The sequence below is a fragment of the Daphnia pulicaria genome, chromosome 1 (genome assembly GCF_021234035.1).
Source record: "Daphnia pulicaria isolate SC F1-1A chromosome 1, SC_F0-13Bv2, whole genome shotgun sequence".
NCBI classification, from domain to species: domain Eukaryota; kingdom Metazoa; phylum Arthropoda; class Branchiopoda; order Diplostraca; family Daphniidae; genus Daphnia; species Daphnia pulicaria.
Genome location: NC_060913.1, coordinates 26,623,714 through 26,649,369, shown reverse-complemented (window position 1 = coordinate 26,649,369; position 25,656 = coordinate 26,623,714). Strand labels below are relative to the sequence as shown.

Sequence of the window (25,656 nt, the reverse complement as noted above, 5' to 3'; positions counted from 1 at the left end):
CCACACAAATCAGTAGGCCTACATCTTGACAGCCAAGTATTTTAAATACTTCCAAACACGATACTCTTCTTTTTCCCAGTGTATAGAAATCGGAAACTTTTCACAAAAGGGTCAGCCTCCCTGAGGTCAATCTTCCTTCACTTTCAACCCCCATCGACTCTTTTCGGCATCTTATTTTATGCAGGCATGAGAATAAAGAAGCGATTAAAATAATGCAAGAAAGCAAACAAAGAAGCGTCTAATGACATTAAGAAAATGATTACGGCCGCCAAAGACGATAAGTTAAATATAGAAAAATGTGAGCAAACGGGAACAATTGGCAAATGTCTACAATTAGCTTCGTTTGAGTATCAACCCCGGAATTGGCCAAGACGCTTAACACAAACCTGTAACTATTTAAGATATTCACTTAGACTTAGTTACGGGTTATGTCTCTCTGTGCGTTCAACCCCATTTTTATTATTCTAAAACTTTTTTTGAGAAAAAGATAAAATCATTTTGGCTCTAACTGGAATTTTAGTTCTCTGATCTGCAACGATTTTGCGTTTCATTTGCGGGGGGTGGTTGCTAAGCCTTTTCTGCAAAATAGTGCAGCTGGTTACTCGTTTCTTTAATCGATTCGTGGAATGCAGTACGGAAGCTGTAAACAAACGTTGGTATGAAATAGACAGGCTTATTGATAGGAATTGTCGCGAAGATGATAAGTATACTCTAGATTCAAACAGTCAAGCTCAAACAACGTAACCGAAAGGTTGTCTGTTTATCCTGAGGAGAATCGGCTTGGAAGATATTATGGCGTCTTCTGATCTTATCAACGGTAAGTTAAAACTTTGTTCTCCCTTTTTTCTGTTAATTTCGTATAATCTCCTTCTATAATTAAATGCCTTTTATTATATTTTTATATTGACAGTTGCAGCCGACGCCAATCAAGAAATTCTGGATGGAATTAAAAAAGCGGAAGGCGACGAAGCAGAATTTTTAAAACAAGTTTTTGATTCTTTTGATTCATTGGGAAAGCTGATAAGCCAAGTCATTGAAACTTTCAAGACAAGTAAGAATTGTGAAAAGGAGACCAATGTTACGGACATGATTACGGACAGGATTAAGAAGGAAATTGAGGAAAAGTTAAAGAGCAAAGTGGAAGCCAAAAAAGAAAAGTTGCGCGTTTGGTCGGCATTTCTCGGCATATTTCAGTCCGAAGAAGAATCTGTTGAGATAGCCCCCTTTGTCGAAAATGTAGAGAGTAGTACCAATCCAATAGGCGAACTGGAAGACTTGGAATCCTGTGCCAAGACGCATCAGTCCGCGGAAGTGAACGTCCAATGCAAGAAACATGTGCGTGAAGATGAAGCATCTACTGACGTTAGGAAGGCCACAGAAGTAAATAAACCCTTTGGCCAACGGGCAAAGAAATCTTTCCCTCAGCCAAAGAGGTTCAAAATCCCGCAGCCAGTTCTTGGAAAAGATCCCAATCACCCAGAGATTGAAGTGGTTGAATATGTTGAGAAAGTAAAACCAATTCTAGAACCTCAACAAGTTTCAAACTATGTTACCTCTCCTATTTCATCGAAGGAATTGCACCTTGATATTCCACAGCATTCCATTAAGATAGAAGTGAGTAACCTTTAGCTATACACTAAATGTCAGAAATTATCTAAAGTATTTGTTCATTTAAGGTAATCGCTGCTGACCAGATCTCTGGAGGTGAAGAACTTCAACAGACACCCTCAATCAAGGCATCACCTGTACCTGAATCTAAGCAAAATAATGAATCACCTGTACATACACCTGATCAATCAGTTTTCAATCACCCTTGCCCTGCACAGAGCCCCGATCAAGTGACAGAAATCGAGTCATCGCCATTGTATACATCTTATAGAGAAACATCGCCGATGATGCAACCATGTACTGCAGGGCCGCCAAGCATGAAAATCTTAAGCGACGAAGAAATGAACAGAACGGTGACTTCCACAACATCTTTGTTTACCGGTGGTGGTACACTTATGGACGAAGAGGACAAGAGATCGCAATTAGCCTCGATGAAACAAGCCTATACATCAGAGTTGAACCAATCCGAAAAAATGCAAGGAAATGAGAGTGACGCCAGTGTCAGTGATTCCTCTACTATGCCTCTTTTGTTCATAACACAGGAAATTGATAGTGACGCCAGTTTCGATGATTCCGTTACTATGCCTCAGTTGTTCAAATCACCTAACTCGGGTTATGAAACAGACAAGAGTCGTCCTCCGCCAGATCTACATTTTGAAGACTCATTCGATGAAGAACTAGATTCTTTGGCAAATGAAACATTCTTCGTTTCTTGCAATTCAGAGACGGATTTTGGATTGGATACTCCCGCTTTGACTCCGCTTAATCCTCTAACGGATGAACTGGAAGCTGCAATTGCCAAGCGGCATGGTGAATCTTTGAATGAAGAACCCGTTGAGGAAGAAATGCCCCTGTCAAACGTGACGAATATTATAGTTACGAAATTAGTCAAAGAGCAATCGACAATCTGCCGCGGAACGGAGATCAACGAAGAAAGCTTTGAAGTAAAATCTAAACCCAAGTCAACACCTACACCCAGGTCACTTTCTGGTCATTTCAGAGAAGTTGAAAAGCTCTGCGAGGACGAGATGGTCCAGAACATGTTGCGGGACATTAAGGAACGCGGACTTAACAAAAGACGGATATCTGCGATTACCTACAAGGAGTTCCAGTCTACAGATAAAGAAGTGCGAGGTCCTCGCCGTGGCAAACGCGCCAAAAAGGATGACTCTAGTTTTGATTTCGAGTTAACACCGACCAGTATGGTATGTACCACCGTACTACTTATCATTTCCATTTATTTAAAGAGTCTAAACTCAATTTCAAATTTTTTTATTTATAGAACTCAACCAATGAAGACAAAGTGGTTCACGTTCCTCGTAAACTGGCCAATCCTGCTGATAGCTCGGTAATCGTTCGCCGACGAACTTTTTCCTCAGACTCCAGCTCCAATGGGAATCAGAACAACAAACGGAAGACTCTTCATTCTCAAGAAGGTTTTTAGTTGTTTTTCTATCGAAAGAAAATTTTTAATAATTTGTATTTTAGTTTCTGCAGCAGTGCAGCGTTCCCTCTTCTTGTTGAGCGATCATTCTTACACGTCTGTCAAAATTTCACATGAGCTGGGATCCGCTCAGCATGGTACCAGTATATATACTAAACTTTTTCATTCAGTAAAATCATATTCAAATGCCCCGTTTCTGTTTTTTGTAGACGATTTAGTGTCCAAACTGAGCGCCAAATGTCAGGAGATTCAAATCAGTTGTAGAGATCAGCTGCTTTGTGTAAAACTCTGCCCCAGGACATCTATATTACGCAACAGTCTGAATTCAAATGTAATATCAACAAATTTAGTTGTGCAATGCGATTTCATCAAACATTCTTCTGTAATCATCTCTCTAGATTTTGAAAGAGCTGTCCATGGTGTTGCGAAAGCTAAAAATGGAAACATCAATCCATGTGGTCTTAATCACCTCATCTGGACCGGATTTCTGCAACGGAATCGACTTTCCTTCCCTTATCCACGACAATATGGCTCAAAGGCTGGAATCAGCCATGACCACCGTGAGTAACCTCCAGTAAGTAGACCTACAAATGATGCGTGTCTATGCCAGAGTTGCATTTCATTTTCTATTTTTATAATTAGGGAGTGTATTACGGAACTGGCCAACTGTGACAAAATGCTCATTGGAGGCCTGGTGGGATCTGTCATGGGCTTGGGTGTTGCCATGCTCCCTTACCTGGATGCAGTGTACGCTTGTGATAAAACCTCATTTTGTTTGCCGTACGTCAAACTCGGACAAAGCTATGAAGGTGGTCTCTCGCTGACTCTTCCATCGGTGTCCAGGAATTTGGTAAATTTTATTATAAATGGGATTGTCTGAGAGTTGTTGGTAATTGTTTATTTCTCAAATTGCAGGATAAGTTGCTTTTCTTTGAAGGCCTACGTCTCACGGCCACGCAAGCTAAAGATTGTGGCTTGATACAAGACGTCTTTTTGCCGGATAATTTCGAAAAAGAAGTCGTGCTCCGCGCCTGTAAAAAGGCAGCCGAATTTACCCAGGTGTGGTTTATGTTTTACTCACATGTCACGAGTTTTATGGCTTGCAGACGTAGTTTGAGATTGTAACAATCCTGTTATAATTGTTAGAAATGATTTTGCACTTTAAACAATGTGATTTGAAAGATGTTTGGATTGTTAATCAATGCTCTCATCTCCCTACCGAATTTAAACTTGTCAAAACTAATTCTATTTCTAGAGCTCGATGGCCGGCAAGAGAATGCGTCAGTCTTCACTCCGCCGTGACCTTCCTGACGTCCTAAAAGAAGAATCGCAGCTGTTACGGCAAACTTGGATTTCCGACGACTTCCAGCGACGAGCCAAGCAATTATACGCCAACGGAGATTTGCTGTCGTCGTTGTAGAGCACCGCCTACGAGCTGCAATCCATCCAGTCGTCCCCAAATCCAAGTTAGATCCTTATGTTTCTACTTTTCTTATCTCTCTCGTCACCTTGTCTAGTTTAAGTTACAGTTACCAAAGGAACTTTATCGGCGTGATTGTTTGGCCTTTTTTTCTTTTTTAAAAGATTCTCTCGCGTTCTTGTTTGTTTGATGCGTAAGGATTTTTTGGCGGGTATGGTTAACGGTTTCACTCCAAGTGACGTTATCACAAAGTGCGCGACGTGTATTCGCCCGTTTTTTTCCTTATGGCGAATGGATCTGTCGGTTAATGCCCTCCTTTGCTTTGTTAGATTTGCGGTTGGTTTAAAAACATCAATCATTTAATGCCGATAAAACATTATGTAATCCTACTTTGCTTTTATGACCCATCCATTCGGTGTTGGCTGAGTTGTAATGGGACTTTTTTTCGGTTAATATCAATACAGTTAACATAGAACATGATAATCGAATTTTTGTTATTTGAACTTTTGCAGTTGATTTGGTGTTAAAATGAAGAACAATGAAGAATCGGTTCCTCCTTATTTTGTGTTTTATTTCTTCTTCTTCATTTCTTTTTTATTAGGATAAAGGTATTGGAAATTTGGGCATCTGATGGATTGGTAGTTTACTATTTGTCTGGTTTTGTCGTCCAATTCGAATTTTTTTTTTTAACCTTAAGGGACGTGATGCGTTGTCTTACCGTCGAATACCTTCTCATGCGTATTCTCAGTTAATTCTTTCCTTCCGGGTTAAAATTTTGTGTAGTTTTATTGGTAACAATCACGAAGATCATGATGCCATTCTGAACCGGCTTGACACTTTCTCCGTTTTCGTTCCGTTTCATTTTCATTTAATTGGTGACGTATTCGCCATCTTTCTGTGAATGGTGGCCAACTAACTGGAAACGTAATTTGAAAGGGTAGTTCTCAGAAATTTTGCGATTTCTTGTTTTGTTTTGTTAAGGTGTCATTTCCGGAAAAAAGTGACACCTTTTCGCAGACCAATTTCTTTCGTTGGTTCCTAATAAAATTGCGCTGTGCAAAGGGAATATGGTCTCGATGGGATGGTCGAAAATGTACTAATATTGACGCATCTTACGAAGGCACTTGTGTCGATTGTACTTTTTGTCTTTGCCATGTTTTTCTGATGTCTAAGAGGAACACATCATAGAATTTTTCTATGCGGTTTCTATGTAGTTCTATTCAGTAGGGCATGACTCATGGGAACGAAAAGGAAGGAAGTGTTTATGTTCTGTATAGTAGCTATAATGATTGTCTCAATTAAAACACCCCTCGTTTCCCCCATAGCAAATAGCAGCTGCCCACCTATTCTGTATCTTTCTTTTGGCTTTTTGGACGGAAGCGGATCTTTCCTTATTTGACTGCACCGTTGATGGTCCCTCCCCAAACCGGAAATCAGTTAATAGACCCCAAGTAATAGCTTTGAAACTTAAAAAGATAAAGTAGAGATACACTTTTTCCAACACGTTACATTTTTACGCCTCTTTTAGTATTTTGCGCCCCGGACATTAAAATAGAAAACTTTTTAATCCATTTTTTTTTTTTATTAAACGAAAGTAATGGAAATGTTTTTGGAAGCATTTCACAAGTAATAGGGGTATTTTGCCAAGTTGTCTAGCGGCATCCGCTGAGTTCTCTCGCCAATCAAATACGCTAATTTATGGGCGTATTGGATTGGAGCCGGAACTCGTACTGTACCCTGTGTTTAAAATTATTGGTATTAAAAAACAAAATCCCAGTCCAGTAATAAAACAAAACAAAAATCATACCGGCCAATTGAAGTAAACGTGAGTCAAAGCATAGGCCAACGATTGGTGAATATCCGGCGTAATGTTGGACGAATTATAGATGACGTTGAAATTGATTGGCGAAATCGTACCCTGATTGACTTTCTGCGACACCAGGAAGAAATCGAAGCGTTCGCTGAGCGTCACCGTGTTGTCGACCACCGTCCCGCACGGTGGATTCCCGAACGCGTCTCTCCTTTTCAAGAAGAAACGAGTGTTGATTTTCTTGCTGACAATCACGAACGAAATGCCGGGATCGTAATGGCCCGTTTTCGTAATCATTGCCGCTTTTTTACAAGCTTCCTGTAATCGATTCAAGTATTATTTGAGCGGTTGATTTTTAGTTGGAATTAAATAAAATTAAATACCTTGATGCCACCGAGTTCGATATCGAGGACAGTTTGGATATCCCCGGCTCCAATGCCGTCACGATAGACGATTATATTTTCTGGTAAAAGTATTTTGCTTTTGTTTTCCACTTGGGCCATGTAGTAAGCTCTAAATGGAAAATAATTTCAATTAATCAAACCAAGTCCAAAAGACCAGAAAATAATAATTGCGTTTACTTTAACGAGGTGAGCATGTGATCTTGGAAACTCGGTGAAATCTCTTCGTTGGCCGAGTGGATTTTGACGGACGAATTGTAACGCGTGAAACTGTCGTTGGTTGAAGCCACGAACGCCCCAACGGCTTTTCTTTGTGCGGCGTCGTGAAACGTGTCATAACCGACAATCATCCATGGCTTTTGTGGTTTAAATGATTGTAAAATGATTGAGTCTACTATTTAGGAGGTTTATATGATGTTTATTACCTTGTTTGGCACTTGCGCTTTCCAAGGTTCAGCTCCCAACTTGCAGGCAATTTGAGTCATCACTTTTGTAGCTACCGACATTAATTTCCCCTGGTTTCCTTCAATAATTCGACCTGTAATTACCTGAAACAGAAAATTATTGATGGAAAATTGGACAGCATAATTTTGTTTTATTAATTATACCTGTGAGGGGATACCCCTTTCGCAAAAGGTGTATTTCTTGATGGCCGAATACGTGTCCGTTCGATTAGTCCGCAACACGCACATAACAATATCGTAGTCTCTCTGGGAGACATTGTCCCGCATAGCATTGATGTACTCGCTTGTTTGTTCCCTTTCCAGAGCAACACTTTTTAAAAATTCAAATCAAAATTATTAATTAGTTTTGATTTCTTTTCCAATGGTGGATTTTTTTAAAATTTACTAGCGAGGTTCCGGCACGTTAAATCCTTGAGGAAGGCCGACTTGTTGAATCGACTTGACAAAATGTCTTACTTGTTGGTTCATTCTGCTTGGAAGTATGACGATCCATTCCTTAAATTCAGCCGAGACGGCCATCTTGTTTCCTTTTGGATCAATTCCAAATAATTAATTGCCATTTCGCAAGTATTTTTTAAGAGACTCACTTTGCATATCGCTGCTCCATTCGCCTTCCCTAATGTTGATCCGGCCAGCACCTGTCATTAGAGGTTTGGCTGGTAAAATTCTGGCCTTGCAAGTTACGAGATCGTTTGCAAACTGAAGACCCCAGCTCGTCAGCTCTCGTTGAATCTAATTCATTTTGCATTAGTAATGACCTTATTTTTTGTTTGAAATTATTTCAAAATTTACTTCCGGACTGTTGGTTAACCGGCGACGGAATTTCAGTAAAGTTTCTACCCTCCTATCAGGTGTGACGCGAGTAATTGTAGAAATAGCCTTCTTCAAATTATTATTATCCCTTTTTAAATTCAAACAAATTAAAAAATTAGCGATTTGAATTTTTCAACTTTTTCAATTGATGGCAAACCTTTGCTCGGCTGAAAGACCCGTCATCCCGCACAACTCTGGGACGAGATAGATGGCCTGGGGTTCGATGTTTTGATTGGCACAGCCGTTGATATCACGACGTGATGGTCTTGACACGAGCATCGGCTGATTCGGAAATCGAATGTTTTGCTGGTAACGATTCTTGTAATATTCTATGTAACTAATGTCTCTATCTTCTTTCTTCAAATGGAATGTCGAATCGGCTCTGTTGACAAAATCGACGTCGTCGATCCTGTACGTTTTGTTGTTGTAGCCCGTCATCACGATTTTGCCCAACAGCTCGGCTTTAATTCGTTCCTGTTTTTAAATTAAATGTTAGTCTTGATGGGATAGAGTTACTTGCTTAAATATTACTTGTAGGTTATCTGTGTTGGCAAGACGCATTTTGTCCATCACGTCGTAAGCAGTGTCTCTGCGAAGAAATTTATTGATGACTTCCACGTTCATGAAATATTCTTGTTCGTGATGCCGAATCGTTGTCAAGTATCCAGGCCAAATTGTTATCGGGTGATTCTATTTAAAAAAATTTAATTTGCATAATAATTATTTGAGGTAATAATTAACAAGTTTGTTGAATCGCCGTTTTACCGGAACGTCTTCCCTGGCTTCTTTGTCGTAAAAATTGCGTCGTATCATCACCAAGTTGAGCATCGACATGCAGCGTCGCAAAATTAAATTCGTTACCTAAATCAATCATTTTTTAATATTTGCCATTTGTTATGCGTCCCACTTGTAGCACACTTACGGAAGTGTAAACAGGATCTTCTTTTTGTATTTCGCTGGTGAGTCTTAAAGTAATTCTGACTTCACTGTCGTCCGATTTTCGTTTCGAAATCAATTCCAGCGGCTGTAGATGTAAAGAAATTTGAGCTACTGTGTTTCTTTTAACGTTTAGGTGTTAAGTTACTTGTGGGAGACGAGTGGTATTGTAGAGAAGAGTCCCGTCAAAAATGTATTTTCCAATCATTTGCTCGTGGACTCGAATGAGAGCTTTTTTTACACCAGGGTGATCGATTTCCGGTGTAAAATCAACTCGATATTGCAACAACTTCATGTCCGGCCTTTTTGTCAAATGGAAGTAGTTGGATTGTACGTCGATCTGCGATCCTTCAGACCCTGTATTTTTGAAATGTGTTATCTTTTAGAGGTTATCTTTCATTCGAACTTTAGTGGAATAGATTGTACCGGCTTTACTGAATCTGGCGTCAGTGGGGCGAGTAACAAGATCATGGCTAAGAATTTGATGGAAAAACTTTTCGGTTGTATTGCCCAAAGGCTGGTTGTTTCTTATACGGCTGAGTCCACGGCTGGATCCAGCATTTTCTCCACTTTCACCTGAGGCCTCTCCTCCACGGACTTCCCCTTGTCGTATCTCCTGAATGATCTGTTTGAATAGGTCATTTAGGGAAAATTTAGTTACTTTGGTAGAACATTTTGATTTATTAAAAGAACATCAAAGGGGGCATTCACAGTGAGGTTCTATTTCATTTGCATTTTTTTTTAAATAATTCAATCTCTCGTACAAAGACATTCTCATATAAAAAGTGAATTGACGGCTCTTTTAAAAGATAAAATACCGATGGCGTAATGTTAAAACGTGACCCATTTTCAAATTTTCCTTCCGGTCGTCTTGGTATCTGCACATCTCTCGGACGCTTCGTTCCACGTTTTCCGACGTCCGACATGTTCACGTAAAAATTTTACAACAGGTGTTTGCTCGTTGCGCAACTTGTGATCACTAAAATAGAACTAGGGAGAATCTGAGGCTACAAGAGAAACACTAAAACTACTCAGAAATGGTAGATGGCCATCTTCACCTTTTCTGAGATATTTGTATTGCACCATCGGCATTGTGTCCATCGGGGAATTACGATATTACGGCCTGTTTTTATGCCCATTGGCCTTCTTGAAGTAAAACAGAAGCGCCTTTATTAGATGAGCGTGGCTGATAAAAACAAATATTATGCGCACTCGGATAGTCGTATTTTTCTTTGTCCAGCTGGGATCAAAACAAATTGGTGGATAATGTGCTTATTTTCGAATGATTGATTAGAACGATTACGTTAAATCGCTAGGCTTTGACCATTACTACAAACTACTACTACTACAAATAATTCCTCAAGTCGGTAAAAACTATGATGGTCTTTCCCCCTACAAGTCTCTCAATCTTAAAATTAAATCTGTGGAAACGTAAGAACCTTATTTTCTTGGCAAACAACTCAAAGAAATGGGAGTACAAAACAAGCTAAAAAACAATTAACCTGTGATGAGGTCCCGTTGTGAGCTCTATCCTTTTCTTGCGGGCGTCTTGGTAAATGTTGTTGCAGTTCGCGGGAACTTCTCTTGACACCACGCCTTTCTGCGTCTGACATGGTCGATTCTTTTTTCAAAACTGACAGATGTATTGTCTACAGCGTCAAATTCAACTTGCCGAAATTTGACGCTGAATTGGCCAACTTCTGTTTAGGCTCCGCCTTTTGACCATTTCCGCGTTGTTTTTAGCTGTAAAATTTCTGGCACCCCGAATGAAATTTAATATCACGTCGTTTTTCTTTTCCTCTAATAACAATTTCATTTACTGCTGTTGTGTCTGGGCTGTAAAATGAAGTGTAGGGCATTGCGTGGTTTATCCCAATTTTATTAGTGGGGACCAACTGTTGTCCACACAAATCAGTAGGCCTATACTTGACAGGCAAACAAGTATTTTAAAACATCACACACTCCCCTTTTTCCCACTGTATAGAAATCGGAAACTTTGCCCCAAAAAGGTCAGCCACCCTGAGGTCAATCTTTCTTCACTTACAACGACCCCATTGACTCTTTTCGGCATCTTATTTTATGCATACATGAGAAGAATAAAGAAGCCAAGTCGAATATAAAGCGTCGGAAAACCCTTTGATGTGTTACATTTTTTTATTATGAATCGATTCGTTAACCGTTTGAGCTTTAAATAGAATAGAGTTGGCCTTTTCTTTTATTCCAGTCCAAGTCCATTTTGTATATCCGTATTGTTCGATATTTGTTTCTTATTCAACTATTTTTCACTAAACTATGTCCCTTCCGTTTCTTAAAACGACAATTACTTCCGGAGTTATTGTAATGAAAAGCAAGTCGAATTTAAAAAGAAATTCTGGTATTTCCGGTATTTCCCCCCCGGAAAAGTGGTTGGTTATGTCACAACCGACCCATCACTCCTTCTATTCAAGCATTTTGAATATAATATTATTTTGACCTCTTTAAAAAATAACATTAAATAGATTTGTCCATTTTTGTAATAATTCTTTACTTTCTCTAAAAATTGGCAGTGACATTAGAATGAAAAACAAAATGTGTTGAGGTCATTGTGGTGGGCGACAATATTTAGAGATCGAAATCTATAAAAGATTTCACTTTGAAATGGAGCACACATTTTAAAGGTAATAGGGGAATTTTGCAAGGACATCTAATGGCTCTCGTTCAATCCTTTCGCCCACCAAATACGCCAACTTGTGAGCGTATTGCATCGGAGCCGGAACTCGTACCGTTCCCTAAATCAAAATGTCAATTGATTGAAAACCAATTAATGGTGTTGCAGTTTCAATTCAAATTACCGGCCAGTTGTAGTAGAGATGGGTTAAACTGTACGCAAACATTTGATGGACGTTGGCCGCCAGTCCAGTGCTGTCGAAAATGACGTTGAAATTCGTTGGCGAAACTGTTCCTTGATTGACTTTTTGCGAGACCAAAAAGAAATCACTTCGCTCCCTGATGGTGACAGTATCGTCCACTACCGTCCCACTCGCTGCATTCGATGGATTGTCTCTCGTTCCGGCGAAAAAACGAGTTTTGATCGCCTTGCTGACAATCACAAATGCAATGCCAGGCTTGTAATCAACTCCTGCTAAATTGGCATTCGCCACTAGTTTACAAGCTTCCTGTAAAACAATTTCCTTCGTTAAGCATTTACTTTCTTTTATACTTGTCTGTTTTTAATCAAAATCGTACCTGGATGCCTTCGAGTTCGATATCCAGGACAGTTTGGATATCGCCAGCTCCGACGCCATCACGGTAGACGATAATTTTTTCCGGATAAGAGCCATTTGCTGTTTGATAGGCCCTGATTATTTAATTTTAGAATAAAATCCGTCCATTGTCTAAAATGCAAATGCAAGTTATACTTTAATGATTTGAGCATGTGATCCTTGAAGCTGGGCGAAATGTCCTCATTGGCTGGATGGATTTTCACCGACGAATTGTAGCGCGTGTAACTCGTGTTGATTGAAGCCACGAACGCACCGACGGCTTTTCGATTGCGAGCGTCGTGGTAGGTGTCGTATCCTACAATCATCCAGGGCTGGAATTTAAAAAAAATTTATTTTAACTGCTATAAGTGTAAATGGCGGATTTGATTTGATTTATTACCCTTTGAAGGTGCGCAACTAGTGTCCACGGTTCAGCACCTAATTTACATGCGATTTGAGTCATCACTTTGGTAGCCACCGACATTAATCTGCCTTCGGTTCCCTCAATAATTCGACCTGTAATTACCTGAAAGGAGATAAATGGTGATATAAATCTTGCTTTTAAAAATATTAATTCAAAATGTAAATACTTGGGAAGCGATACCCCTATCGCAAAAGGTGTATTTCTTGATGGCCGAATATGTGTCGGTTCGATTGGTTCGCAACACGCACATGACGATGTCGTAATATCTGTTGGGGATGTTATCCCGCAAAGCATTGATGTAATCACTGGTTCGATCCATGTCCAGTGGAACACTTTTTTAAAAATTAAATCAAAATTAGTTTTCATTTCATTTTTTATTTGTGGTTGATTAACTTACTAGTGAGGTTCCGGCAGGTGAAATCCTTGAGGTTCGCCAACTCTTTTCATCATATTAACAAAGGATCGAACTTGCGAGTTGAGTTTAGTCGGATAAACGACGATCCATTCCGCCATCTTGACAGAAACGCACATTTTTCTTTCTGTTTGAAATGAATTGAATTTTAAAAATTAATTCGAGTTATTTCATAGCAAAATTGAATAACTCACTTTGCATTTCACGGCCCCAGTCGCCATCTTTCGTGTTAATTGTATTCGTTCCCGTGAGAAGGAGCGGTGCTTTCAAAGTTCTGGCCGGACAGGGAACGAGTTGATTGGCGAATTGAAGTCCCCAATTATTTAGCTCCCGTTCAATCTATACAACCGTTTTAAATGTTGAATTTTTCGCTCGATGCGCATTTTTTAAAATTGACTAGTAATTATACCTGCGGAGTTTCGGCCAATCGTCGACGGAATTTCATTAAAGTCTCCACCCGTCTGCCCGGCGTGACTCGCGTGATATTCCCAACGGCCTGCATCATTTTAAAATTGTTCCTAGAAAAATATTCCAATCAACTTTTTTGTTTCAAAAATAATTAAACCAAAATCCAGACCTGTGTTCCTCTGTTAGTCCCGTCATTCCGCACAATTCCGGAATGAGATAAACCGTATCATCTCTCATGCTGGCCCCTTGCTGGTTGTCGGGTTTGTTACGTGAGGGTCGGGACACGAGCAAAAATTGCCGCTCGTCTTTGATGTTCACCTCGTAATGTTTTTGGTAATATTCCTTGTAGGTGATGTCCCGATCCTCTTTGCGCAAGTGGAACGTCGACATTGGAGTCTTGTCGAAATCAATGTCGTCGATCCTGTACGTTTTGTCGTTGTACAGCGTCATCACGATCTGGCCTAGTAATTCAGTTTTGACACGATTCTAATTCAACAGAAAAAAAACTTAAAAATTTGGTAATTAAAGAGAAAATGGTAATAATTCAAAATACCATGAAATCATCTCTCCCTAATTGCCGATGAATTCGTTCAATCACGTTCATGGCAGTGTCTCTGCGAAGGTATTTGTGAACGATTTCCACGTTCAAAAGATAGTCACGCTCGTGACGTCGAATCGTTGTCACATACCCCGGCCAAATGGTAATCGGGTGACCCTATACAAATTAAAAAAGTAGATTTCAAAATAAAAAATTTAATTGAATTGATTAGTTGCGCATACCGGAACATCTTCTTTGGCTGCCTTGTCGTAATATTTGCGCTTCAACATCACCAAGTTGAGCATCGACATGCAACGCCTCAGGATCAAACACATTACCTAAAGATTAAAATTTTTTTTTAATGGAAAAGTTTACGCTAATTTTAATTTAAGGGTAGTAACTTACTGAGGTGTATGTAGCATCTTCTTGTTGAAATTCGCCTACTAAAGCGAATTTAATTTTGACGTCACTCCCATCGAATTTCCTCTTAGAAATCAATTCCAACGGCTAAAAAATAAAATCCCGATTTATTAGCGCTGAGAAATGTAATTCATTTGATAATTAAATTTTACTTGAGGAAGAGGAATGGTGGTGTAGAGAAGAGTCCCATCGAAAATGTAATGGCCGAGAATTTCTTGGTGAGTTCGAATGAGCCCTTTGCGGATGAAACTAATATCATCCGCTATTTCCGGCGTGAAATCGACGCGATACTGCAACAATTTGACGTCCGGCATTTTGATCACTTGGAAATAATTAGACCGCACAGTCATCTTTTCTCCCGAATGTCCTTCATTATTGCAGAAAATGAATTTTAATCATTCTTTCAAATTGGATCGATATTTTTTTAAAATTTATTTACCATGTTTGTCGTATGACGGAGATTTGGTAACTAATTCGAGCTGATTCCGCGCCCGGCTTAAACCACGAGTTCCTCCGCTAACAATTGCACTTGTCCCCCCGGCTTGCTGATGGCTAGGCCCAGCAGCAGCCGCTCCCCCACTTGCGTGTTGTTGCCCAGCATAGTAACTGCTGGACCTGGTGTCTCCTTCACTACGTGAAGTTGATGGGCCTGGAGACTGCGGCTATCACCAAAAATCAAATAAATCAAAAGTCTTTCCGTATTTGTAATCTTCAAGGACGACAGCATTTTTGAATCGTTTGATTTATAGCAACAAAATATTGAATTCCCTTTTTTTCCTACCAAACTTGTTTACTGAATAAAATCAAGGGTCAACATTCTTTTTTTTCCCATGATTATCATTTTCATTTTACCCAAAAAAGAATGAAAGAAAATCATGAATACACTTTGAAAGTAATTAAAAATACAGCGCTATAATAGGAAAATTTGGTTTTAAAATTTGAAATTACCGTTGCTATCGAAGGCGGTTGTGAAGATTCTCCCGGTCGTCTTGGCGTTTGTTGTTGCAACTCCCTGGAACTTCTCTTGACTCCGCGCTTCTCACCTCCTCCTCCCGCGTCCGACATGGTCGACCCTCGTTACTAAACTGAGTCCCCCCCTTTCTCAGTTGATTTCATTTGGTAAAGTCGTTTGTGAGTTCGCCCTGCGGCAAAGTCTTCACGTTTCTTAACAATCGATTCTCCAGAATATCAATTGACATTTCCTTTTTTTATTTTAAGTTTTGGAATGGTTAAACACGAAAGATGCAATTAAATTCAACTGATCTCTACGGTCATTTCCTGTGTGCGATTTATTGGTAAATCGACACTAGGATTCATGTTTCATTTCTGCCCGTGTAATGAACCAAATGTGAAATACTAATATCCTTAAAGAATGAAACGGGGAAAGAAGGAAAGCAACGCGTCATCCAAACATTTATGCTGTTTACTATTGTGCACGGATCAGTGAGTTGTTATTTTGCGGTTGTTTGTCGTCATATCAATAAAAGGTATTATCCGCAGTTGCCCCTCTGCTCACTGCCATATTTCATTGGCTGGTCGGACGATTAAATGGGCAGCTGTGCATGGTCCTACATAAATGGGAGAGCTTATACGACGTGTTTAAGATGTAGAGGTCCCTCTCCACCTGCTTTTTATGATTTGATTGAGGCTCATTATAACACTCGACATTCACATTCCAATGACAAAATGACCCAAACTTTTAGATAATTAAAAGTTAAACGTTTTATTTGTCCGAGTAAAGAGACTACCAAATTGATGGTTTTTTAATTATAAAAGTGTATTGTCAAATATGAAAAGAAAAATGATGGAAAACAGTAGAATAGTAGAAAAAGGCAGCCAGTTAACTGAATAACTTTTGACGAAATGTTTTAAAGATAGTAAGGGAATTTAGCCAATTCGGGTCTCGGAAGGTTGCGGATGCTCTCCCCCACCAAATAGGCTAATTTGTGAGCATATTGGACTGGCGCCGGAACTCGTAATGTGCCCTGCAAAAGTGAAAGTCAATTGAAAATTAATTCTCTATACCATCAGCTATTCATTTGACAAAAATTATACCGGCCAATTGTAGTAGACTTGCGTCAAAGAGTAAGCCATGGATTGATGGATTTCCGGCGTAAAATTGGCCGAATTAAAGATGATGTTGAAATTGGTGGGCGAAACTGTTCCCTGATTAACTTTCTGAGACACCAGGAAGAAATCGAAGCGGTCGGTGAGCGTCACCGTGTTGTCCACCACCGTTCCGCATGGTGGATTTTCCGGTTTCTCTTTCCTTCCGGCGAAGAAGCGCGTGTTGATTCGTTTGCTAACGACCACGAAAGCAATGCCGGGCGTGTACTTGCCCGACAAAACCCTATTGCCAGCTTCGGTGCAAGCCGACTATAAATCAATTTGAAATTCATTTAGTTTTAAAATTGATTTCAAATTAAAATTTAATTTAGACCTTGACGGCTGTGACTTCCGTTTCCATGAGGCGGACAATATCGCCGGCCCCTACGCCATCGCGATAAATGATGATCTTCTCCGGCAGAGTTCGGTTTGCCAGGTAGTAAGCCCTGAAAACATCAATTCATTAGCCTCCAGCTTTATCCCAAGTCAAAATGGAATCATGAACTTTAATTATACCGCAATGATGTGAGCATGTGATCCTGGAAACTCGGCGAAATCTCTTCGTTGGCCGAGTGGATTTTGACGGACGAATTGTATCGCGTGTAGCACGGATTGACGGAAGCGACGAACGCCCCGACGGCTCTTTTCTGAGTGGCGTCGTGATACGTGTCGTATCCGCAAATCATCCACGGCTGCATTGATTAAAAAACAACATTTTAATCATATTTAATTGAATTGAATAGTAGATGATGTAATTACCTTGTTTGGCACGTCGACTCGCCAAGGTTCAGCACCTAATTTGCATGCGATTTGCGTCATGACTTTGGTGGCCACCGACAGTTGTTTCCGCTCATCTCCTTGTAGAATTCTCCCGGTAATAACCTGTGTAACATTAAATTTGATTTAATTCAATATCGATTAAATCATTTAAATTAAATTACCTGGGAAGCAATGCCCACTTGGCAAAAGGTGATGTTTTTGATGACAGAGTAAATGTCTTCTCTGCCCGTCCGCAGTACGCACATGACGATATCGTACGACTTTTTCGGCAGTTCGTTCTTAAGGGCGTTGGCGTAATTGGTTGTCCGATCGGCCTCTAAACTAATGCTGTAAATGCCAGGGAATTAGATTTAAATGAAATCGAAATGGCTATATTGTCTGGTTGACTTACTAGTCTGGTTCGGGTACATTGAACCCTTGAGGACCACCGACTCTTTTGATGAGCTGGACAAAGGATCGAACTTGCTGGCCCATGCTGTTTGGATGAATGACGAGCCAATGGTCCAGCCGGACGGAAACTTGCATTTTCGTGTCTATAGTTTTATAAACGAATTAATAAACCGGAATTCAATTTAATTGTTTTATTTTAAATTAGACTTACTATGCATACTGCGGCTCCAGTCACCATCTCTGACGTCGATCTTTTTGCCTCCAGTCAAAATAGCTTTCGTTGGCAAAATTCTGGCTTGACAGTTGACAATGTCATTTGCAAACTGAATTCCCCAGCTGTTGAGCTCTTGTTGAATCTAATTTTGGTCATTCAATCATTTAAAAAATTTGGTATTTTTTAATTATTATTATCAAATCGAGACTCATTTTACCTGCGGAGTTTCTGCCAATCGGCGACGGAATTTCATCAAAGTCTCCACTCGTCTGTCGGGAGCCACTCGAGTGATTGTCGAAATAGCCCGCGTTAAATTAAAGTTAGCCCTATTAAAATTCCAATCAATTCATTAGATAATAATTTTTTTTAAATGTCAATTATTTAAAAATGATTTCGAACCTTTGCTCTTGCGAGAGTCCCGTCATTCCGCACAATTCCGGAACGAGGTAGACGTTCTCGTTGTTGCCGCGGTTGATGTCACGACGCGTCGGCTTCGACACGAGCAGCGGCTGCGTGACGGATTTGATGGTCTGCTGGTAACGCTCTTTGTAATAGTTGATGTAACTTATGTCCCGATCCTCTTTGCGCAAATGGAAAGTGGACGAAGCGCTTTGCGTGAAATCCACGTCGTCGATCCTGTACGTTTTGTTGTTGTAGCCCGTCATCACGATTTTGCCCACCAGCTCGGCTGTAATTCGTTCCTAGTTTTAATAAAAATTTAAGAGTTCAAAATTAAATGTCCAGGGGGAAAAGAGTAAAAGATTTTGTTATTTACCTTGATACCGTCCGATCCTGAGCGTCGAATCCTGTCCATAATGTCTAATGCGCTGTCTCTGCGTAGGAACTTGTGGACGATTTCCACATTCAAAAGACAATCCTTTTCGTGATGATTTATAGCCGTCAGGTATCCAGGCCAAATGGTAATCGGGTGACCCTGCAAATTATTTTAAAAATTCATTTTTAAAAATTATTCCTTTTATTTTATTTTAAATAGATTAACGACAAACCGGAACGTCTTCTCTGGCTGCTGCATCGTAATAGTCGCGTCGGATCATGACCATGTTGAGATTGGCCAGGCAACGGCGCAGGATCAAATTCATGACCTAATTACATAACCAAAATCGTCACTTGTCGATCGGCAAACATTTAATTATTTTATTTTTTTAAAAACTCACGCTGTTGTAAACAGGATCGCCCGCCTGAATTTCATTCTTAAAATCCAAAGTTATTTTGACGTCGGTTTCATCGGACGTCCGTCTCGACGCCAATTCCAGCGGCTGTCGTAAAACAATTGCAAAAATTGAGTTGCCATGGGATCATTTGACATTTTGGATAATTTTATACTTGGGCCAGACGAGTCGTGTTGTAGAGTAGAGTCCCGTCGAACACGTATTTGCCCAGGGTTTTTTCGTGAACGCGAATGAGAGCTTTTTTCACACCAGGGTGATCGATTTCCGGTGTGAAATCGACTCGATATTGCAACAGATGCATATCCGGTTTCTTAATCAACTGAAAGTAATTGGAGCGCACATCCAGCGGAGCTCCTCCCGATCCTAAATTTTATGCAAAGTTCAATTTTAACGTTTTTTTAACATTATTCCAGGAATTTGTTTTTGTTATTTTTTGAAAATAACCAGTTTTGACGAATGTCGGCGAGGGTCTTGTGACAATATTCCGGTTGGCTTCTCGGTCTGGTGCCCTTTGGGATTCGATGGCTGTCGCCCCTGCCACATCCCCTGGGGTTTGAATGGCTGCTGGAGTCACAACAGGAGGTCCAGCAGTTGTCACCTGTGGTGCAGTTCGCACAGCTCCACGTCCAATTCCCTGTTGTTCGTAGGAAAAATAGAATTAGATTTTATTAAAATACCTGGGCGGACCCTTTTGAAATTCAAATTTTTGCCGCCCTTCCGTCAGTCAAATTTCAGACTGACACATTTTAAAAAGAAAATCGAAATTGTGGAAAGCAACAAGTTGACAGGTGACTCTGCCTTTTATGGGGTAAATAGACAAACATACAACACATGACCTTAGGGGATTATCTGCCTTAGGCTGTAAGGAAGCAAGCTCCCAACAACAAACCAACTAACGTCTACCAGGTATACGAACAAAGAGTAAATATGTTTTTTTGAAAGCGAATCTTTTCTAATTTTTTAATTTATTCAAATTTTTATAAAAATGATTATAGGTCTACCTGGGAAATTGGCGGATTATCTCCTGGTCGTCTGGGCGCTTGTTGTGGCGGTGCATTTGAACGTCCTCTGCCACCAGCTCTTCTTGTTGCGTCTGCCATTCTTGACTCGCTCTGATGAACTGAATCCGTTTTCCAGAGGTTCTTGCCCGCGCTCACCCTCCGACAAAAACCCCTCAGGACATACTACTACAACAACAACAAACACAACACTATTCGGTCAGTGCAAAGACTAAGCCCCGCCCACAATTTGAAAACCTTGGCTCATCTCCCAGCGCCGCAATTGCGGCCCAGTTGGAGTAAGTAGAAAGAGAAAGGCTAGCTCGAATTTCTTGGTCGGGGTGATATGGGAAATTGCTCTTTTCCCAAGTCATCAAGTCAGTCGGGTGTGCGATATATGGCGGCGCTAACTATTTATAGGTTAAGGTCCAGATGTTAAGAGACACACACGTGTACTGTGTCGACTCGCTATTTTTTTCTTTGTTGGCGATAAACAATAGAGCTCTATAAAGGCAGCTGCGCTAGGACCAATGGGATTTGGAAACGTTTATATTTTTTTACTGAGAAATAAAATTCGTTTGTACCGTTGGCTGTTTTGCAGTCAGGCAAATCATGAGCTCTCCTTGAGGTCATTACGCCCGTAAGGGATTCGGGGATTCCTAGTAGAGAAATTTCTTTTATTAAAAAAATATTTTTGTGTTTTTTTTTTTTCAAAGATGCGTCTATTTGGCTTGGGGGTGTTGCTTATATGTTCGCTTTTGGTGAAGCTGTTTTCCATATTTTATAACGGAGAAGTTGAACTTGATATATTTCGTTGGTTTCATCTCATTTTTCTGGATGTTGAGACTTTGTAAAGAAAACTTTTGGCACTGGGGTTCCAGGCACTGGGGTGTCAGAATTTCGAAACAAAAATAGTCATTAAGAGGTTGTGAATATACAAGGAAACATTTTTATTGACATTGATCACACACTCACACAGTTTTAGATTACATCGTTCGTTAGCTCTCGTCAAGTTAATTAAGAGGACTTTTTGTGGTTTCATCACGCCTTCTTGATCAGGAAACTATTATTCGGTTTAAACATGTTGAAATGGTGTACTATATAGATTGCCCAGTATTTTTTTTTTACCTGAGTTCCGCATTGTAGGTAGGCCGTCGCTCCGTAGGGTCTTCCAGGAGGGGGAAACTCTTTTATAGGAATGAATCCATCCTCCATATTTTACCCGAGGGCTGGTGTAAATCTTTCCTTTGTGTTCTGACCACAGCAGCGGCCATCAGCTGCAACGTGTACAATATTTTTAAAAGTTATTTGATAGTATTCAACTCATTTCTTTTGAGCTTGTACCATTTGCACCCGTAAATTTATGTCAAATTAGTCACCTCTGTTGGGGAACCGGATGTGACTTTGCCCAATGGAAGAGAATCTAACCCTCGATAACTTTTAAATTTAAACTTTCAAACGATTCAAATTTACCTAACCGTGTCGTATAGGTTCCGACCTGCTGGATTTGGATAGGGGCCACCATAATAAAAAAACTTAGTTGAGTCTACCGTGTTGCTGAAAATAGGGTGGAAAACACCACGGCGCAACAACCATTGGACTAATTTATGTCTAAAAATTTTTTAATTTCCAAGTTTTAAGGAAGCCAGCAATTACATTGGGTAAGAAAGGCTTTAAAAGTCATGAGACTATTTCAGTGTGGGCCTCCCTTGAGCTTTGTAGAACAGCAACACGAAAATGAACAAAGAAAAGGTATATAGATTTGGTTTTTCAGACAGGTTTTTAATGTAGAGTTGACATGGCAATCTTGATTGATTTTTCAAGACTAACAAAAATGTATTTTCCCTTTTTTTCAGTTTCCAGCCCATTTCCAGTTTGGTTTCAAAGCTGCATCTCTCGGCACTACAGCATACAAATGAGACACATAGGCCTTGACAGCGTACAGACCCCTGGGATCTTTTACAACATAGTCTTGGACTTTGACAATAAATCCAACTGTTTGTTTTAGACCATCCAGACATAAATCTCAGCAGACGTTGGTCTCCATGCAACTTTGGAACACTATCGGATTTCACATGCCTATACCCCGTTTCAAATTTAAAAGTTGGTTCAATTTCGTGTGTGTTTCATTTTGCGCTAGTTTTATTTTTTATTTTATTATTTTATTTTTAGAACATTTTGGGGGTTCATGGAAATGAAAAGGCGAATATGAGAAACGGGACCTCAACGAATGTCTTGAAATAGATTTCAACAGAAGGCCAACTGGACGAACCATACAATTTTATCTGATGGGAAATTTGATAAAGTTTTAAGATAGGCTTTTTGATTAATGAACACATGCGCTGGATGGTGATTGCAATTATAATCTACTGGTTTAAATAATGTGGAACATGTTGGGTGGTCTTCATTTAAGATGCTATATTTTAGTTTATACAATAATAAGGAAGATATGGTGCAGACAAGAATGAAAAAGCGGAAACAGTATCGATCCATTTGATAGCGAGTTCAAGTTGGGAGAGGCCATTCAAGCTCTTTGTTGGATTATGGCGTCGACCCTCTGTTACCGAACAAAATTTACCCCTTTCTAATCCGTTCCCATGACTAATTTCTAATGTTATTCTGTGTAACTTCTGGTCGCAAGTCTCGTAACTAGCTGATTTGTTTCCACATTTTAGTTTGTCCAAGAGACTGTGGAATTCGCCCTTTGGCATGGCAACGGATGAAAAGGCAAAATTGCATTCGACAACAGAGAGTCAGGTTTGGGCAGTTGGAACGATAAGTGACTGTAATTAGAGTAGAGCCTGACTCAAATAGACCGTGATCATATAAATTGTCACGATTTACGATTACGAATACAAAATTCGAACAGCCCGCCGCGTATTTTAACGAATTTGTTTACACCCGGCAACGTCGCGCTTTTGTTTCAAAATCTTTTCGGCTTTCACTGACGTTTCGAATTTCGGCTGTTATTTTGGAGCAAACATTGTATGTTTGTATCAGTTGACGTAATTCTAGATAGAAAATCTTTAGTTCTCTTTTAAACTTAATTGACGGTTTGAAAATGGCCGAAAGTGACGGAAATGCACAAGATCAAGTTGATGAAGAGTCTCGCCTAAGTCTTCTCAATGATGCACTAGACCAAGCCTCCAAAAAAATCATGAACAAAATTTTAAGGTATTGATTATTTTTGAAAACTTATTGTGCCACTGATATTACTGATCAGTCTTTTATGTTCATATTCTAGTCAAAAGGCTTTTGCAGAATGTCTTCCGTTTTTGAAAAAGAAAACTCTCGCTCTGTTTCATACCATTTTTGGTCAAAAATTACAGTCCAAATTAAAGGAAGAAATTGACGATCTTTTTTCATTTCTTAATCTAAAAGAGAAGCTTGATTTTCTTGATAAAATTGACTTAGAACAAGCAGAGTTATCTCAGGGTGAAACTGTCTGGTAATATATTTCAGTTCAACCTTTTGTTAGTTTCAAATGTATCTAATTTTTTCTTTGTTGCTATTAGGAGACCGACGGGAGATCCATCCAAGGATATGCTGGCTTACGACATGCCTGCCTTGCAGTCACATAAAGAAGAACTTTTGTCATCTCTAAAAGAACTTCAAGCGGAAAATGAGAATGAAAAGAAAAAGATCCTCAAAGTTGTGGAAGGCATCAGTGAAACTGAAAAACAAATCGAGGGACTATTGATCAAGAATGAGAAAACACTCGAAGTTTTATCCAGCTTACCAAGTTTATAATCTCAATTTGTTTTTTTCTATTCTGTACATTACATCAAATTTCCCCAATTGTGCGATTCGACTTTGCCTGCAAACCTTCTGTCAGATAATAGTTAAAGTCTAGTCTCAGCAGCAGCTGTGCAATGGGCTCCATCGTCGTTCCCGAACTCTGCTGGTACATTCCGTTTAGTAAGGAGAAAAGTAACTGCATCAGTCTCTCGAATTCCAGGTTGAGCTCAGCAACAAGAGGCATCAGTCCTTCCTTTCTGTCATTGGCAAAGAACCCACAGAATTTCAGAGCCAAATGTATGAGGTCCTTGAAACAGGCTTGCATCTGTAGAACACAAAAATGGATATTTGACTTGAGCTAGGCAAGAGACAGGTATGTGTCAATTACTGCTGGGACGTGTAGAAAAGTTTGTGCGGCAATGACGACAAGAAAGTTGGCGTGTGCAGATCGGAATTTGTCAAAGTCTTGACACTGATCAATTTGACGATCCATAATAGATTTTTGTACTTCAATGACATCGATCTGGATGTACTGGCTTAGATGGATGAGGACGTGTTGCAGGTTCCATCTCAATTCCAGTACCGGCTTATCCAACACGACCAGATTTTTCCACAATCCGTTCAAGTTCAACTGGATGCGCCGCAAATTCAATAGCAGCCGGAAAATCTTGTTGTAGGTTTGCATAGTTTCAGGCGTGAAGATCAGCACTCCAAGAGGCCATTCAGTCCTATAATTAAAGAGTAAAAAAGTAAAATTTTTATTGGATAAGAATTCGTATTGCAAATACGTACTTGTACTCGAGGAAAACACGTTCCCATCCTTGGCCTTGTACATCCGGTATGATGTTCACCGACAGTCGCTCGATTTCAGCCTCTTCTTCTTCTAGATATTTCTTGAGTGAGTTCATCAGTCTCTGTTGTAAGGCGAATTGATTGGCAACCAACTGGACCGGAGTGAATTGTCCGTCAAGGATACTTTCCGTCTGATGAATAAAATAGGCAAAGATGTCGCCCTTCTTCATCAAGAAAGTGTTAAGAATCATGTTGAGACTGCGGTTGAGTCGATCCTTTTCAGTCACCAAGTTCCATAGCCTTCTGGCCATTTGATCGCGACACTGTCGAATAATTTCTACAATGTTTTCGAAAGGAATCTTTCGCAGTTTGCCCATAAACTCCCAGTCCTCTTCGCTGAGGTCTTGGGCTTCACTGAGAGCTACAACTGATTCTCCGACAAACAAAACTTGCTGGGCAAGGGACACACTCAAGCAATTGGGTATCTTTTCACCATTGATGACAAAATTTTTGGAACCATCTAGATGGATAAAAAATTCATTGTATGGATCTAAAAGCTTTCCAAACAACAGCCATGACACTAATTGCTTGTGAAGAACTTTAAGGCAAACATTGTAGATCTGCTGAAATGTAGCAATGATTTTAGAGACTCCACAGTGATCACGATAGTGTTGAATAGTGTCCATCAGCAGACAGTTTGGCTCTTGCAACTTAATGGCATCCACCAATTCCTTCAAATATTTGAGCAGCAGAGTGTGTGGCATGATCTTTGAATGAATACCAGTCACCCCCAACATTGATGATCCTTCCAGAATTTCTACTTCAATAACCAAAAGTTCCTCTTGAAACTCGGTGACACATTTTGCTATGGACTGTTTGATGACTTCCAGGTAAAGACTGTTCATTTTTCTGTCTTCGGCAAATTCGTTGAGGAAGGCTACATTTGAGCCGATTTTGAGCAATGGTTTAATGATTTCTTTCTCAGATTGGCACAAGCCAACATCAGCAATTGCTGAACACATTTCAAATTGTCCATTATCTTTCTTAACAAAAAGTGCACCAGGTTGACCACTCAACATGAATAACAATTCTCTTATCATTTTTGTAA

At 39.9% G+C, this 25,656-nt stretch overlaps 7 protein-coding genes across 24 annotated transcripts in view; 3 read left to right on the top strand and 4 right to left on the bottom strand.

The window, feature by feature from the left end:
• Positions 1 to 19,113, top strand: part of LOC124314395 — a 27,267-nt gene extending 8,154 nt beyond the window's left edge. The window contains exons 4-12 of one of the 5 annotated variants that reach the window (XM_046779588.1): positions 1,409 to 1,614; positions 1,677 to 2,813; positions 2,891 to 3,044; positions 3,097 to 3,189; positions 3,262 to 3,383; positions 3,451 to 3,626; positions 3,695 to 3,902; positions 3,968 to 4,111; positions 4,308 to 4,949. In XM_046779588.1, the coding sequence (XP_046635544.1) occupies positions 1,409 to 1,614; positions 1,677 to 2,813; positions 2,891 to 3,044; positions 3,097 to 3,189; positions 3,262 to 3,383; positions 3,451 to 3,626; positions 3,695 to 3,902; positions 3,968 to 4,111; positions 4,308 to 4,472 (2,405 nt within the window). In that variant the 3' untranslated portion in view covers positions 4,473 to 4,949. Of the gene's footprint in view, positions 1 to 1,408; positions 1,615 to 1,676; positions 2,814 to 2,890; positions 3,045 to 3,096; positions 3,190 to 3,261; positions 3,384 to 3,450; positions 3,627 to 3,694; positions 3,903 to 3,967; positions 4,112 to 4,307; positions 4,950 to 18,824 lie in introns of those variants that run through there. The other 4 variants (XM_046779540.1, XM_046779531.1, XM_046779570.1 and 1 more) reach the window with 4 other exon arrangements.
• LOC124315050 (lysine-specific demethylase 4C-like) overlaps positions 1 to 25,656 on the top strand; it is a 291,933-nt gene that overhangs the window by 225,093 nt on the left and 41,184 nt on the right. The window lies entirely within an intron of this gene.
• On the bottom strand, positions 5,376 to 10,580 carry LOC124314501 (piwi-like protein Siwi). 4 transcript variants are annotated; one of them, XM_046779713.1, is made up of 17 exons: positions 10,399 to 10,518; positions 9,715 to 10,082; positions 9,323 to 9,521; positions 9,045 to 9,253; positions 8,883 to 8,984; positions 8,726 to 8,821; positions 8,492 to 8,650; positions 8,118 to 8,434; positions 7,940 to 8,048; positions 7,735 to 7,879; positions 7,533 to 7,674; positions 7,292 to 7,457; positions 7,109 to 7,231; positions 6,864 to 7,039; positions 6,666 to 6,795; positions 6,280 to 6,600; positions 5,376 to 6,209 (listed from the first exon to the last, which is right to left on the bottom strand). In XM_046779713.1, exons 2-17 carry the CDS (start codon positions 9,820 to 9,822, stop codon positions 6,093 to 6,095), a joined length of 2,619 nt encoding a protein of 872 aa, XP_046635669.1. In that variant the 5' UTR covers positions 9,823 to 10,082; positions 10,399 to 10,518; the 3' UTR covers positions 5,376 to 6,092. The 4 variants fall into 4 exon arrangements, with proteins under 4 accessions (XP_046635669.1, XP_046635680.1, XP_046635673.1 ...); XM_046779724.1 differs by having other exon boundaries at positions 9,323 to 9,512; XM_046779717.1 differs by lacking the exon at positions 9,715 to 10,082 and having other exon boundaries at positions 6,059 to 6,209; positions 9,323 to 9,512; positions 10,399 to 10,580.
• Positions 11,429 to 15,429, bottom strand: LOC124314488 (protein aubergine-like). 3 transcript variants are annotated; one of them, XM_046779710.1, is made up of 16 exons: positions 15,289 to 15,429; positions 14,780 to 14,996; positions 14,493 to 14,707; positions 14,326 to 14,427; positions 14,163 to 14,258; positions 13,936 to 14,097; positions 13,552 to 13,868; positions 13,384 to 13,492; positions 13,169 to 13,313; positions 12,960 to 13,101; positions 12,729 to 12,894; positions 12,539 to 12,664; positions 12,295 to 12,470; positions 12,122 to 12,233; positions 11,728 to 12,051; positions 11,429 to 11,664 (listed from the first exon to the last, which is right to left on the bottom strand). In XM_046779710.1, exons 1-16 carry the CDS (start codon positions 15,403 to 15,405, stop codon positions 11,548 to 11,550), a joined length of 2,643 nt encoding a protein of 880 aa, XP_046635666.1. In that variant the 5' UTR covers positions 15,406 to 15,429; the 3' UTR covers positions 11,429 to 11,547. The 3 variants fall into 3 exon arrangements, with proteins under 3 accessions (XP_046635666.1, XP_046635667.1, XP_046635665.1); XM_046779709.1 differs by having other exon boundaries at positions 11,430 to 11,664; positions 14,780 to 15,002; positions 15,289 to 15,422; XM_046779711.1 differs by lacking the exons at positions 12,122 to 12,233; positions 12,295 to 12,470; positions 12,539 to 12,664 and having other exon boundaries at positions 14,780 to 15,002; positions 15,289 to 15,423.
• Positions 16,139 to 20,128, bottom strand: LOC124314545 (piwi-like protein Siwi). The gene is made up of 16 exons (XM_046779744.1): positions 20,022 to 20,128; positions 19,465 to 19,654; positions 19,175 to 19,383; positions 19,006 to 19,107; positions 18,838 to 18,933; positions 18,606 to 18,764; positions 18,230 to 18,531; positions 18,048 to 18,156; positions 17,828 to 17,972; positions 17,618 to 17,759; positions 17,388 to 17,553; positions 17,206 to 17,328; positions 16,963 to 17,138; positions 16,781 to 16,892; positions 16,396 to 16,716; positions 16,139 to 16,325 (listed from the first exon to the last, which is right to left on the bottom strand). Exons 1-16 carry the CDS (start codon positions 20,118 to 20,120, stop codon positions 16,209 to 16,211), a joined length of 2,568 nt encoding a protein of 855 aa, XP_046635700.1. The 5' UTR covers positions 20,121 to 20,128; the 3' UTR covers positions 16,139 to 16,208.
• Positions 19,402 to 23,816, top strand: LOC124317283 (polyamine-modulated factor 1-like). Its single transcript, XM_046782755.1, has 5 exons — positions 19,402 to 19,412; positions 21,875 to 22,121; positions 22,191 to 23,192; positions 23,263 to 23,466; positions 23,534 to 23,816. The coding sequence occupies exons 3-5, from the start codon at positions 23,080 to 23,082 to the stop codon at positions 23,766 to 23,768; spliced, it is 552 nt and encodes a 183-aa protein (XP_046638711.1). The 5' UTR covers positions 19,402 to 19,412; positions 21,875 to 22,121; positions 22,191 to 23,079; the 3' UTR covers positions 23,769 to 23,816.
• On the bottom strand, positions 23,743 to 25,656 carry LOC124315007 (gamma-tubulin complex component 4-like). Its single transcript, XM_046780354.1, has 3 exons — positions 24,549 to 25,656; positions 24,145 to 24,484; positions 23,743 to 24,081 (listed from the first exon to the last, which is right to left on the bottom strand). Exons 1-3 carry the CDS (start codon positions 25,646 to 25,648, stop codon positions 23,803 to 23,805), a joined length of 1,719 nt encoding a protein of 572 aa, XP_046636310.1. The 5' UTR covers positions 25,649 to 25,656; the 3' UTR covers positions 23,743 to 23,802.